The sequence below is a fragment of the Microtus oregoni genome, unplaced genomic scaffold (assembly GCF_018167655.1).
Source record: "Microtus oregoni isolate MIOR12 unplaced genomic scaffold, Mior012 000048F_ref0000485, whole genome shotgun sequence".
Classification (NCBI taxonomy): domain Eukaryota; kingdom Metazoa; phylum Chordata; class Mammalia; order Rodentia; family Cricetidae; genus Microtus; species Microtus oregoni.
Window position 1 is genome coordinate 1,059,117 of NW_024543222.1, and position 14,965 is coordinate 1,074,081.

Below are 14,965 nucleotides of genomic sequence, written 5' to 3' on the forward strand. Positions count from 1 at the left end.
ATGTGCCGCTGAGCCCCAGCCCCACCAGCCTGGCATGGAGTAGACTCCTGTTTTGTGTTTCTAGAAGTTAATGGCTTTCTTCTGCTCTGGCCAAGGGTTGTGACTGCATGGGACGGGGAAACAGGGTGATCTTGTCACTTGTGGTGCTGGGATGTCCTCAGAGTGAGGTTGGCTCCCTGGGCATTCTTCTCAAGCCAGCCCTGTGTGAGGGTGAGGTCCTCTCCACTGCAGCTCTGGGTGGTGGCAGGAAGGAGTGGCTGACTTTGGGTGGAGGCATCTGGAGGGTGATGCGGACAGGATCTGGTGGCCTGTCTGCTTTGTAGAGATGTCCTCCAAGCCTGTGCTGAAGGGATCTCAAGAGTAGTACTCTGGCTTCCAGGCTGGAGGGGGTCACTAGCATGGTGGAATAATCCAGAAGCTGCATTCTGTACTATACTAGAGTGGGGAGTGGGTGAAGTTGGGGAGAGGAAGGGCAGAGGGCAGGGAGGTGTCCTTCAGACTGAGAAGTAGGAAGCAGAGTCTTGGCTTCATCCTTTGAGCCTCCTCGGCCTTCTGGGCCTCTGAACTTGACTGAGTGGGCGTGTTATGTATTGGCCAGAACCATCAGGATCCCCAGCAACATCATCATCAAGTGGAGCCCACCACTGAGTGGGAGAGCGGACCCTGGAAAGACAGAAGGCTCGGTGAGAGATGGAGAGGATTGTATCTCAACTTCTTGGGCTTCTGGAGGACCAGGGGCCCCAGCTGTCTCCACAAACCCCCAGGTTTCTCTCAACAATCCCCTTGGGGTGTGTACGGTGGCCCAGTTATGGGCTTGCAAACTCACGGTGTGCCTACGCCAGCATGGGCCTCAGAAGAGGGGCGTCCCTGCCTCACCTGATTGAAGCATGGGTTGCAGGGTGCCAGGATGCCCATCATTGGGCTCGGGAACAATGCCAAGCAGCTGACACATGAGCTCGTACACATGGATGCTCTCAAAGGGCTCCACCTCCAGGCCTGCCTTGAAGCTGGGACCCACAGCCCGGAAGATGGTCTTCATATCCATGTTTTGGTTGTCGAAACCATGCTCACCCTTGTTGAACTGGACGTTCACTCTCTGCAGGGAGGGCCAAGGATTCTGGGTCATAAGTGGGGACCACGCTGTCCCCAGTACCTCCTTATCAATCTTTTCCTGCTCCCCCATGGGTTGGCCCCTGTGTGAGTGGATGACCTTAGGGAAAGTTTGCCATGTGTGGTAAGATGGCCTCTAGATTCCTATGAGTTCTGGGACCCCAAAGATGAAGTCTCACTGAATAACTGTGGACCAGGTGAAGACCCCATGACACTGAGTGGGGTAGAGATGTTAGCCTGCGTCCATGGTTCAGGGTGTGCCCATTTGTGCTGCATCTAGGATTCCCTCTCTGGTATGGGCTCTGTTTTCGGTCCTTTCCCCCATGATCCATGCCACCCTTGAGCCTGGGCTTCTCACACTTACCTGAAGCCTGTGCATGTACACACACACACATACACACACACAACACATACTCCTGTTGCATAGTGCTGAGTGTGCCCCATAGGTGCCTGACACCCACTAGGGGGTAGATAGAATCAGGGTGCCACCCACAAGCCGTACAGCAGCCCACTGACCCCATGGATGACGTAGCCAAGGTCACTGTACATGAGCAGGGACGTGATCCTCGAGTTGTTGGCGTAGTGGAAGCTCTTGGGGAAATCTTCCTTCTTGTACACGTGCAGCCTGGGGTGGGCATCCTTGAGGACGCTGTACACCTTCTCCAGCATCCCTTCCTTGGGGATCAGCATCCCATTGGGCCCATAGTCTAAGAGCTCGAACTCGATGTCCTTGAAGGTGAAGTTGGGGAACTTGTGGAACTCCACCAAGTCGTTGGCTTTCTGATTGACTGTCGTCATGCCGTGGTCAGATGTGATGATCAGGTTGAGGCTGTCTGAGAGGCTGTGGCGCTTGATGCTGTCCCGGAGGTAGCCCACAGTCCTGTCAACCTGTTTCACTATGTCCTTCCTCTCCTGGGACTCAGGGCCGTATTTGTGGCCAGTGGAGTCTGGCTCCCCGAAATAGAGAGTGACTAGGGCCACGTTCTCCTCTGTGAACCACTTCATCACGGTGTCCACATTTTCCCTCCACTCTGTCTCGTTTTTGTAATTGTGGAAGATTCCTTCCTTCCGGCTCATGGTCACGGCCTCTCCTTGGTAGGTGACGTTCCCTCCAGGGTAGAAGAAGGAGCCAGTTTTTAAGCCCTGCAGGGTGAAGTAGTGTAAGCTTTATGACTCCTGTCTTGTCTTTCCCCCTCTCCTGTGCCTGCCTGCTTCTCTCTCTGCACTCCCTTATCCGCTTTTGCCTGCTGCCCTGAGGCCTTTTGCTTCCTGAAGTGTACCTTCTCTCACAGATCCGGGGCAGGGACAGTTCATCTAGAGGACAAGCACCCAGTGTCATCAAGTCCTAACTGAGACTGTAGATGGGAAACGTCCCCATATGCCACGCCCTTCAGCATCCTCGCCGCGAGCCTCCGCTGTCTCGTGGCCTCCATTCATTGTCTTCTCCTCCGTCCACTTTGTCCCTACCACCTGCTCACCCACCTTCCTATAAATCCTTGCTGCTCATTCTGTCTGTCTGTCCAACCCCTGTTAACATGGGTCCAAGGTTCCTGATCAGTTTCTCCTCCCCCACTCCCTCATTTTTTCCTCTCCTTATCAGGGGAGGTTGAGTTCTCACTTTCATTTTTGGCTCTGGAGCTGGAGGAGCGAGTGCCACAGGACAGGAAGTATCACTTGGGTGGAAGTCGAACCGTGAACCATGGGGCCGTGGGTTGTTCCTGCCTATGAGGAAACCCTCCCTTTGGCATCACTGACTAGAAGCCTCCCCTGAAGAATCCCCTGGGGCAATGCGAATCGGGGCCACTCTCATCTCACAGTACACCCCGCCTGTTTAATCTTTGGCCCTTTCGCATCCAGATGTCCAGTGGTGGGACTGGAAACAGATCAAGACTCTTGGCTCAGCACTTTCTTATTGAGTCAGTTAGCTACCCAGAGTCAATGTGATCCTCCTCTCCCGGCCAAAGGGCCTGAGGGCGAGACCTGCCTCCCCTCCTCCACCCCTCCTCTCCCTTCTTTCTCTCCTCCATCCCTCCTCTCTTTTCTTCTTCCTTCCCTCCTTCCTCCCCTTTCCTCCTCCTTTCCTCTCTCCTTCCTTCTTTCCCTCCCCCTCCTTTCCTTCCTTCTTTCCCTCCCCCCTCCTCTTCTTCCTTCCTTGAGAGGGTCTTGCACAGCCCAGACTGGCCTCAGACTCACTGTGAAGCCAAGGACAACCTTGTCTTCAGATCCTCTTGCAGGTGTACACCACCACACCTGGCTTTCTGCAGGGCTGAGGACAGAACCCAGAGCTTCCTGCACGCAGGGCAAGCCCTCTGCCATCCCAGGTACACCCTTCGTCCTGGTCTCCCTGGAGACCATAGCTGAGCCTGGGATGGCTGCCTGCACGGTCCTCGGGGGTTCATTGAGCAGCTTCCTATGCTAGAAGGCAGGATGCCCGTGCCTGCTGTGGATTCCCTATGACCATGGCCTCAGTTTCCCCATGGGCGGGCCGTCTTACCTGCCTCTGGGCTGTGATCCAGATGGGTATGCTGCCGTTGTCCCACCAGTTCGTGATACCCAGCGTGGTGTGGTAGGGCCACCTCACCTTGGTGGTGGTGTTGTAGAACATGTTGTGAACCACCCCATGGTTCTCAATGTATTTGCCTGGGAGGGGAAGCAGAGGGCAGGCTGTGTGTGTGGAGCAAGCCTGGGGAAGGCTCGTGAGCCCACAGTCGCCTGAAAGCCCTATGGCGTACCAAGCCCTGGGACACCAGAGAAGACTCCTCAAGGGCCTTTGTGTGGGCTCTGGATCCTGCTGGAGGCCCCCTCCTCAGAGCAATGACCTCTCGCTTTTGACCAGGGTGCCTCCCATTTGACACCCCCCCCCCCCCATGTCTCAGGCTCTTTCTATTCCCAAGCCCCGTCCTGAGGCTGGCACTCACCAGTGACCAGTGTAAAGTGGCAGGGGCTGGTCAGGGTGACAAAGGCGGGTGTCATGTATCGTGCCTTTACCCCTTCCTGAGCCATGGCGTCCAGATTAGGGGTGTCCACATCTTGGTCATAGTTCCAGCGGAAGCCATCAAAGGACACGAGGAGTAACTTGTGTGGCTTTTGGAGAGGCGCCCCAGTCCCACAAGCCAGGATAGCCAGAGCCACAGTGAGGAGGACGGCTGGGTGTTCCATGATGGGCTCTCAGGTGAATAGGCACACAGACAGCTCAGGCCAGGAGCGGAGCAAAGTCCCAGGGTCAGTCAGGCCTCTTATCCTGTGCATCTCCAGAGATGGGATGTCACCAGTCTAGACTTTGCACATGAGGGCTGTGTGAGCCTGGCATGGCCTCAATCTCTAATGGAGTCCCCAGTTCCTCCTCCCTCTGCCTTCATCCTCCAGTGTCCTTCTCATGGAGGAGGGGGCCCCACGTCTCTGAGCCTGGAAGCTTGGCTCTCATGGGAACTGCCCTCCACCCTGGTCTTCACAGCAGCTCCAGGCTCCTCCAGTCTCAGAGGATGCCCAGCTAGGGGCAGAGTGGGCGGGCCTCTGTCTTAGGGTTCTACCACTGCGAAGAGATGCCATGGCCATGAAAACTCTAATAAAGGAAAACATTTAGTTGGGACTGACTTACAATTCAGAGGTTTAGTCCATTATCGCCATGGCAGAAAACATGGGGACACACAGGCAGACATGGTGCTGGAGAGGGGCTGAGAGTTCTCCATCTGGATCAGCAGGCACTGGGAAGAGAGAGGGAGCCACTGGGCCTGACCTGAGCTTCTGAAACCTCAAAGCCCACTCCCAGTGACACACTTCCTCCTACAGGAAGGCCAGACCTTCAACAACGCCATTCCCTATGAGCCTACGGGGTGGGGGCCATTTTCATTCAGACCAGATCTGGGTCTGCTCTGTCTGTTCTTTGCCTCCAGCAATGGCACAGACGTCAGGGATCTGCTCTTGTGACCAGACCTTCAGCTCAGTCATCAGGTGTGAGGCTGGAGGAGCAGGGCCCTGCGTTACTCAGGGCGTGGCATTCACAGCACACTGTCCTGGGTGCAGGGGGCATTTGCTGAACACACAGGAGCTCAGGCACACTTCTCCTTTTCTTCTGAGGACACTCTTGGTGCTCTGAGGCTTGATCCCAGGAACCTTTGGTCTGGGGCTGGGTAGAACAGACACCAGCATGAGTGACAGTTGTCCTGGGCAGCCAAATCAAACACGGGCTCAGGCCTGGAGGACCGCTCTCTGCTGATGGCTTTGTGGCGCTGTCCTTGGCAGGCTCGGTTATTCAGGCAGCACCGCGTTCTCTTCAGTAGACCGTGTGAGTGAATGACCGATTGTGTCTCCCCCAGGAGCAGCATGGTCTCCAGCTCCTGGTCCAAGGCCTGACACGTGGCAGACATCCAGTAGAGGATGCTCCCTGGTTCTGCACAGCGTTAAGGTGGCCCTGTCTGGACTGCTTTGCTCTCTGCTTCTCTGGTGGAGTTGGGTTGGTGCTGCTAGGGACGCTGGTGCCCTAGAGACCCCTTAGAGGCATACTGGATCAGGGCAGACTCCCCAGACTCCCAGTCCGCTGTCCTCCGGGCTGTTACGGGTGACAGACAGTTCGCTTTAGGGCACGGAGGTGGTAAAACAGATGGTGTAATGTAGCTGGAGTAGAAATTCCCCATGAAGACCTAGACTCTGAGACATGGCCAAGTCCCCAAGACAAATCCTATGTTCCAGACAGGGTCTAGGACATGCTGTCACTCCCAATGTCCTGGGGGAGTTCCTGTGGTGCACAGGGTGTTTTCAATGACTGTTACTCATACTTCCGGGACAGGAGTCTGGGGACAGCAGAGGCTAGCAGGGGCAGCAGGTCCCAGTCCATCGCTCTGCTCTTGGGACCACCCAGGCCTCAGAAGGGATGTGATCTTATGGCCAGGGTATTGGTGGAGAGACACTTGGGTGGCACTGTGGTCCTGGGTGGCGGTTGCGAGAAAGCCAGGCTCCTTCTCTCTGCCCGTGCACCATCCAGGCTGGTTGTCCCTCTGCAGGTGTCTGTTCCTACTGCATATGGCTCCTGTGGCCAGAGCCCTGGAGGTGGCCTGTTGATTGCCAGGCCCTCACTGACCTTTGTACTGTGGGGTTTTATTAGTGGCCTCCCCACTTTATCAGCTGCTTGCCTTTTATTGCTTCTGATGGGCTGTGTCTCAGCCACTGCTGCCTCTCCTCCTGGATAAATGAGGATTAATATCTTAACAGGATTATGTGCTGTGGGCTCACTGTCTACCCAGGGACATGGGGTGCTTCCTCCTCCCTTCGCTGTCTTCATCTGCCCCAGGCCTTCCTGGCTGGTTTACAGGGAGCACAGTCACAGTTAGGACATCCATGCTTGGTGAGGTGTGTAAGGGTGGCTCATTGTTTCAGACTCTGGGATGGGGTGTGTGGGAGGGATTCGGGGTGTGGGAGGGATGGGTGTGTGGGAGGGATAGGTGTGTGGGAGGGATAGGTGTGTGGGAGGGATGGGTTGTGGGAGGGATGGGTGTGTGGGAGGGATAGGTGTGTGTGGGGGAGAGATGGGGGTGGGTGGGAAGGATGGGTGTGTGGGAGGGATGGGGTGTGTGGGAGGGATGGGGTGTGTGGGGGAGGGATGGGGGCGTGGGAGGGACGGGGCGTGGGAGGAACGGGGATGTGGGAGGGATGGGGTGTGTGGGGGAGGGATGGGAGTGTGTGTGGGGGATGGGTGGGGGGGAAGGCCAGGTTGGACTCTGACTGCAGGATCAGGCTTCTTCAGGGCCAGGACTTGGAGCCTGACCCCGAGGCATGGGGAGTATGCCCACTTCTGTCCTTATTACTCACTGTTAGGACTCTAGGATTTGTGATGGGTCACCATCTTCTCTGCCTCCATCTTCAACTGTGCTTTTCTGAGACAGCATCTCATGTAACTGACAGTGGCCTTGAACCTACTGCAACTGAGGGTGGCACTGAGCATTTGGCCTTCCTGCCTCTCCCTGCTGAGTGCTGAGATTACAGGCATATGCCACCATGTCCAGTTTCACACGGTGGCTTTTCTGCAGTTGTCTTAAGTGACTTGTGAGGAAAGCCATGAGCAGGGTCAGGGACCTTGGTGTCATATAGTATTATTTTAATTATGTGAAGGTGTGTTACATTTGTTTACACTGCAGAATAAATTACTTTAACTACACGAAGGTGTGTTACATTTGTTTTCGTGGCCTTTGTTGATGAGGTAAAGATGGGTTATCCTTGTCTGTGTTGCGTTTGTTTCACCTTGCCTGCCTAAGGCACCTGATTGGTCTAACAAAGAGTTGAGTGAACAATAGTGAGGCAGAAGAGGGAGAGGTGGGGCTGGTGGGCAGATAGAGTAAGTAGGAGGAGGAATCTAGGCTGGGGAGAGAGCACAAAGAGAAGAGAGAAAGAGAAACCGAAAGTCAGGCAGCCAACAGCCAGCCATGTAGACAGCAGGAAAATTAGATAGATAGATAGATAGATAGATAGATAGATAGATAGATAGAAAAAAGGTTAAAAAACCCTGAGATAAAATGTAGATGAAGAGAAACAAGTCACAAGAGCTAGGAAGAAATGCTAAGCTAAGGCTGAGCATTCGTGAGTAATAATAAGTCCAGATGTGAGAATTTATTGACCCAGGAGAAAACCTACTACAACACTGAACCACAGTGGCCTCATCTCGTGTTTTCACTCGCTGACTCATGAGAAGACCTTTTTCCTAACGAGCTCACACCAACAGCTTGAAATCAGCACATGGACACAACTTCTGGGGGCCTCCTGACCTCAGTACTTAGAACAGCCTTTTCCTTCCCAGAAACTTCAGTTCAGGTTTGAGTTCGTGCGCTCTCTGTGACCCCTGTGTCCTGTGTTGGTGATGCAGCTGTCCTGGCTTGGCCTTCGGAGCTGGGGAAGATTGTCAATGCAGTGTGCCCAGTAGGGACCCCCAGGTCTGCTCCCATGGGGGTGCATCTCATGGTGGAGATGCACACTCCAGTATGTCCTGCTTACGCCTGCCATGCTGGCTGGAGCCAGGGGCACATCACATGGGCTCACCCTCTTGAATGTGACAGAAAACCCCAGTCATTTGGTCTGTGGTTGACTTGGGGGTGACCCTGTGGAGCCAGGTCACCCCAGTTGTGGGTTTGAGAGACATGGCCCCTATGTTCCTCTTCTCTTTCCTGACCCACAGATACAGGGTGTGTGTGTGTGTGTGTGTGTGTGTGTGTGTGTGTGTGTGTGAGAGAGAGAGAGAGAGAGAGAGAGAGAGAGAGAGAGAGCTGGTGAGACAGCTCAGCTGGTGAAGATACTTCCTCTAAGCCTGATGAACTGAGTTTGATCCTTGGGACTCACATCACGGGAGGAGAGAAACAATTTCAGTAGGTTACCCTTTGACCTCCACGCACGTGCTCCCCAAACACATGTAAAGAGTAAAAATTAAAAAAAAAAAACAGACAAAATTCAAGGAGCAGGTTCACAGTGGAACTGCATGGTCAATAATGACGTCCACCCCCCCCCCCCCCAACAAGTGCAACCCTCCCTTCATTTCCACAGCCCCACCTGGGGCTGCCACACTGAGGTGGAAGGAGGAAAGAAGTGGGGTACCCTAAAGTGTGTCTGCATCAGCGTTCCCAGCAATATTATTCAGCAGAGTTGACGTGAGGAGGAACCATGGACAGACGGATGAACAGAAGTACAGACACACAGAGCAGACCCATGTGAGACACGAAGCTGAGCCTGCCCTGTGCTGCCTACAAGGGTGTCATGCTGAATGAAACAGCGGGTCATAAAAGGACAAATGCCATTTGATCCCAGTTTAGTTTATTTCCGTGTGCATGTGTTTGTGGTCACATACCTGTGGGCGTGTGTGTGTGTGGGCGTGTGTGTGTGGGCGTTTGTGTGTGTGGGCGTGTATGTGTGCGTGTGTGTGTGCGTGTGTGTGTGCGTGTGTGCGTGTGTGTGCGCATGTGTGTGGGCGCATGTGTGTGCGCATGTGTGCGTGTGTGTGTGGGCGTGGGCGTGTGTGCGCGTGTGCGCATGTGCGTGTGTGTGTGTGTGTGTGTGTGTGTGTGTAGACTGGAGGATAGCCTTGGGTACCAGTCCTCAGTCTGCTTCCCTTTAGACTGACTTCTTGTCATCTCGGAACTCACTGGTTTGTCTAGGTCGACTGGCCAGAGAACCCTAGGGACCCACCCGCCTCCTATGCCCCAGTGCCCGGATTCCAAGCACATGCCACCAAGTCTGACATTTTAATGGGTTCTGGGGATTGAATTTAGGTCCCCATGCTTTTGTGACAAGCACTTCACCAACTGAGGTATTTTTGCAGCCATCTGATGCCACTTGTATATGACATCTGAAGAGCCAAACTCAGCGACGGCAGAGTGGGACTTTCCAGGGGCTCGTCGGAGGAGCAGAGGTAAGGCTTTTTTTTAAAAAAAGATTATTGTTATTTTTAATTGTGTGCATTTGTGCCCATGTATGGGCGTGTGCATGGGAGTACAGGTGCCTCCGGGGGCTAGAGGATCAGACACTCCTGGAGCTGGAGTTACAGGGGCTTGTGAGCCCCCTGAAATGGGTGCTGGGAACCAAACTCAGGCCCTCGGGGTGAGGAGTCTGTGCTCTCTGCCTGAGCTGTCTGTCCAGCCCGGGGCTCAGCTTTGTGAGATGGGAGTTTGAAGGTAGGTGGGTGAAACTGTCAACACTGGGTGCATTTTACCACAGCGAGAATTAAAACTGGAAAAGAATAACGTCTGGTCTTTTGAGGACCACAAGGAACCTAGGGCTTGATTCAGAGAATGTCATATTCTATCTGGAAGGAGACAAGTCCCCAACAATGGGAAACTCTGGGAAGTCCTCTCCTGTGTATTGGGGTCTGGACATTGACATAAAAATAGCCAAGTATTTACTGGCTCAGTCCTATAATCCTAGCAGAAGGATTGCTTCAAGTACAAGGCCAACCTGGGCTACACAGTGAGTGAGTCCCAGGAGGCCATCCTGGGCTACAGAATGAGACTCTGTCTTAAGAAACAAAACAAGCAAATAAAAAAAATACAAAAAGAACAGAGGGAGACTGGAGAGATGGTCCAGCCATTAGGTGCTGGTCTTCCAGAGGACTCAGGTTCAATTTCCAGCACCCCGTGGGGCGTCTCATAACTGCGTGTGACTCTAGACTCCTCCAGTTTCAGGGGATCTGACATCCTCTCCTGGCCTCTTGAGTACCCTGCACCATGCGCACACACACACACGCGCGCACACACACACACATACACATGTGCGTGCACACACACACACGCGCACACACACACACATGTGCGTGCACACACACAAGCACGTACATAGACATAAATAAAAATAAATTGTAAAAAATAAAGAGCAGAGGGCTTAGGGGTAAACCCACATTCTGAGCCAATTGTGTTTTAGCTGTAGTGCTGGGAACACGTGCTGGAGAAAGGACGGGTTTGAGTAAGTGAGGTTGAGACTGGGGGAATCTGCATCCACTTGAGGAACGGAACTTTTTCCGCTTCACCAGCGACAGAAACCAGCTGAAAGCGGATGACAGAATGGGAGTCAGACTGGAGACTTAGACAATGACTAGACCCAAACAGGAAGCTCTTTAAGACACTCATGGGAAATAGAAACAAAATGAGCCATCTCTTCTATCACGGGGTTAAATGAGCCAAAACTCCATTAAAAAAGCTAAATTGCAAGGAAACTGCTTGGCAGGAATTCAGATATCTTGGGGGTCAGCATTTGACCTCAAAGTGTGCGCCTAAGTTTCATTTCTCCCTAGAAACCACGCCTCTCTGTGCCTGCCAATCATGCAAGAGGCTGAGCTCTGACCACTTAGAGCGAGTCACAGGACCCTTTAGGTTAGGAATAAAATCCCTGCAGGGAGCCCCTGGATGTGCTCGCCGGCTGGATCTGACACAGCTGTGCCCCTTTCCACAGAAGGAAGTTGTTTGTTTGTCTTGATGAAATGCCTGGCATTGTGTGGACATTTTCTTGAGACTCCAGATCCATTTGTTATACATTGGAGCGGGGAAGAGAGTTTTTCGTAAGACCCCCAAAGGACAGGAAACAAAAACAAGAATAGACAAAGGAGATAGTCTATGAAGAGGCTGCTTGGAGCGGAGAGAGGCTGGCATAGCAGGGTGTCTGGTGGGGACATCACCAGAGCACATAAGGATACATAGAAGGTAAGAGGGAAAGAGCTGCTAGGTGGAATTGCGGACCTCATTAATGTCTGGACATGTGACATGCACCTGGGCAGTGTCTGGACATGTGACATGCACCTGGGCAGTGTCTGGACATGGTGGCATGCACCTGGGCAGTGTCAGGCCATGGTGGCACACACGTGGGCAGTGTCTGGACATGGTGGCACGCACCTGGGCAGTGTCTGGACATGGTGGCATGCACCTTTAAATCATAGTCCTGGAGAGGCAGAAGCAGTAATGTCTTTAGGAGTTTAAGGCCAGCCTGGTCTTCACATTGAGTTCCAGGTCACCCAGGGCTATACCAAGGTACTGTTTGGAAGGTGGAAAAACCCAGCCTCACTCACTACCAGGGAAAGGTAAGTTAAAACCACAGAGAGAGATTGCCTCGTTGTTGTGGAGATGGCTGTCATCACTATCTAGGTAACAAGTGTGTGGGCTGGGGAGAGCCACTAGCTTCTTAGTTTAGTTGTGTGTGTGTGGTAGATGTGGGGTGTGTGTAGATGTGTGTGTTACATGTGTGTAGGTGTGTGTGCCACTATACTCAAACCCAGGCAGGTTGTGAGAGCAGTGGATGGTGCAGTGGTCTCTGGTGAGTTGTGTGTGCGTGTGAATGTGTGTGGTAGATATGTGTGCATGTGTATATGTGTGTGTGTGTGTGTGGCGGATGTGTGTGTCCCTGCACAAGTATACAAAGACCAGCAGTGCATGTCACGTGTCTTCTGTCACCTTCCACCGTATTCTCTCTAGACAGTCTTTCACTGAATCCGGAGCTCGAAGCTCTTCCCTCAGGCTGACAGCCGGCAAACCCCAGTGACCCTGCTGTCTCCCCTTCCTGTCCCCACGGCAAACCCCAGTGACCCTGCTATCTACCCTTCCTGTCCCCAGTGCTGGCCTGAGAGGCAGCCACAGAGATACAGGCTCTCACAAGTGCGCGCAGAGCAAGAACTCTTACCTACTTCCTGAGCCGCCTCCCCAGCTGCCTAGTTCCCAGTCTTTGAGACAGTTCCCAAGCCAGAGGCTCCTGTTCTCATCGGAATGGAGACAGGGTGGAGGGGAGTCCAGGAGCCCCGCTGCAGGTATTCACTGGCCACAGTGGGGGAACACACTGCGAGCCCAGCTGAACTCTGAGGGAAGTGGTCTCTGTGGGTGGATGATTAATCTTCAGTGTCAACTCGAAGGGATTTAGAGTTGCCTAGGAGACACACCTGAGTGCTTAGGAGAGTGTTCCCAGAGAGAGGCTTAACCGAGGCTGGAAGACCCACTCTGAGTGGGGTGGTTGTGAGTTGGCATCCCAGACTAAATAAAAAGGAGAAGGCTAGAGAGGCAGCTCAGTGGTTAGGAGCACTGTTTGCTCTTCTAAAGGACCCGAGTTCAATTGCCAACACCCACACTGCCTGTGACTCCAGTTCCAGGGGATCGGATGCTGTCTTCTGGCCTCTGAGGGCTCCTGTATGCATGCAGAACCCACGTATTCACTCAGGCACATACACATAAATAAAAATAAATAAGCAAACAGATCTCTTAAAAACACATCTTTAATGCCAGGTGTGGTGGCACACACCTTCAATCCCAGCACTCAGGAGGCAGAGGCAGGTAGATCTCTAAGTTCGAGGCCAGCCTGGTCTACACAGTGAGTTCAAGGACAGCCAGAGCTGCATAGTAAGGCCTTATGGTGGTTTATGGCCTCTGTAGTCTCATGTGTTTGAATACTTGGTCCCCAGTTGGTGGGCTGTTTAGGAGGTGTGGCTTTGCTGGAGGAGGTGTGTCACCATGGGTGAGCTTTGGGGTTTCAAAAGCCTAGAACCATTCCTAGAGTGCTCTCTGCTTCCTGCTTGTGGATCAAGATGTGAGCTCTCAGCTTCTGTTCCAGTGTTGTGCCTGCCCGCCTGCTGCCATGGTCCCTGCCTGCTGTTGTTGGTCCCTGCCTGCTGCTGTCGCCCCTGCCTGCCTGCTGCCATGGTCCCTGCCTGTTGCCATGATCCCTGGCATGGTGGTCATAGGTTCACCCTCAGAAACTGTAAGCCCCAAACAAACTCTTTCTTCTGTAAGTTGCACCCTGGTCATGGTGTCTTATCACAGCAATAGAAAAGTGACTAAGACAAGCCATGCCTCCATCAGTCAATCCACTGATATATCAGCTGATCAATCAATGAATGAAGCTGAGTACCGGCATTTATTTCTCTGCTTTCTGAGTGCCTTGGGTACCATGTAATCAGTTGTCTCTTGGTCCTGAGGGCATGGGGAGCACACCCTGAACACCCGAGGCAGATAAGTGTATCTCTGACTAAGTGACAAAAACAGCCAGGACAGTAACAAACAATGATACAATTTATACATTGGGGCTGCTTTAAACATTTTTTTTGAGGCAAGGTATTAATACTATGTAGCGCAAACTTTTTTTTTTTTTTTTTTGGTTTGTCTTTCGAGACAGAGTTTCTCTGTGTAGCCCTGGCTGTCCTGGAACTCACTCTGCGCTCCATTCTTGAGCGCTGGAATTCTAAGTGTGTGCTGCTATATCCATTTTAGGGGGTTCTTTTTATTTTTAAGAGTTTATTAATTTCTTTATTGTGTAGGTGTTTTGACTGTATGTGTCTGTGCAACATATATGTACAGAACCCACGGAAGCGAAAAGAGGACATTGACTCTCTAGAACTGGAGTTAAGATGCTTGTGAGCTGTCACATGAATGCTGGGAATCAAACCTGGTGCCCAGCAAAAGCAGCAAGTGCTCTTCTCCGCTGAGCCACCTCTCCAGCTAGAGTCTCCTTTTAAAACCTATAATCCCACCTCTCCCTTTCAGACCTCCGCAGCCACCAGGCTCTGTCTTTGGCTTGGCTCTTTATTGGGACAGTCCCAGCTCGTCCTTCCTTCTCTCCATGCCCTCCTCTTGCCCACAGTTAACTTGCCCAAACCACACTCCTACCCACATATGACATAGGCATCCACCTATTGTTTGTTCAGGGCCAGCAGCTGCACATTGAATAATAATCAGTTCAAAGTCCCAGAGGCTGACGGGGATGTGGTGTGTGGTGTGTGTGCACGTGTGCATGTGAGTGCGTGCATGTGCTTTGCGTGCATGTGTACACATATGTGAATATGTGTGGTGTGTGTGCACATATGTGAATGTGTGGTGTGTGTGTGTGCACAAATGTGAATATGTGGTGTGTGTGCACATATATGAATATGTGGTATGTGTGTGTGCATGAATGTGAATATGTGTGGTGTGTGTGCACATATGTGAATATGTGTGGTGTGTGTGCACATATATGAATATGTGTGGTGTGTGTGTGCATGAATGTGAATATGTGTGGTGTGTGTGCACAAATGTGAATATGTGTGGTGTGTGTGTGTATGAATGTGAATATGTGTGGTGTGTGTGCACATACGTGAATATGTGTGGTGTGTGTGTGTGTGTATGAATGTGAATATGTGGTATGTGTGTGTGTGCATGAATGTGACTATGTGTGGTGTGTGTGCATGAATGTGACTATGTGTGATGTGTGTGTATGAATGTGAATATGTGTGGTGTGTGTGTGCATGAATGTGAATATGTGTGGTGTGTGTGCACAAATGTGAATATGTGTGGTGTGTGTGTGCACATATGTGAATATGTGTGGTGTGTGTGTGTATGAATGTGAATATGTGTGGTGTGTGTGCACATATGTGAATATG

General features: G+C 52.3%; 1 protein-coding gene across 1 annotated transcript; it reads right to left on the bottom strand.

Annotated features, from left to right (window-relative positions):
- Positions 1–583: 583 nt before the first annotated feature.
- Positions 584–4,269, bottom strand: Enpp7 (ectonucleotide pyrophosphatase/phosphodiesterase 7). Its single transcript, XM_041635586.1, has 5 exons — positions 4,029–4,269; positions 3,605–3,750; positions 1,627–2,253; positions 877–1,096; positions 584–663 (listed from the first exon to the last, which is right to left on the bottom strand). The coding sequence occupies exons 1-5, from the start codon at positions 4,267–4,269 to the stop codon at positions 584–586; spliced, it is 1,314 nt and encodes a 437-aa protein (XP_041491520.1).
- Between the last annotated feature and the right edge of the window lie 10,696 nt (positions 4,270–14,965).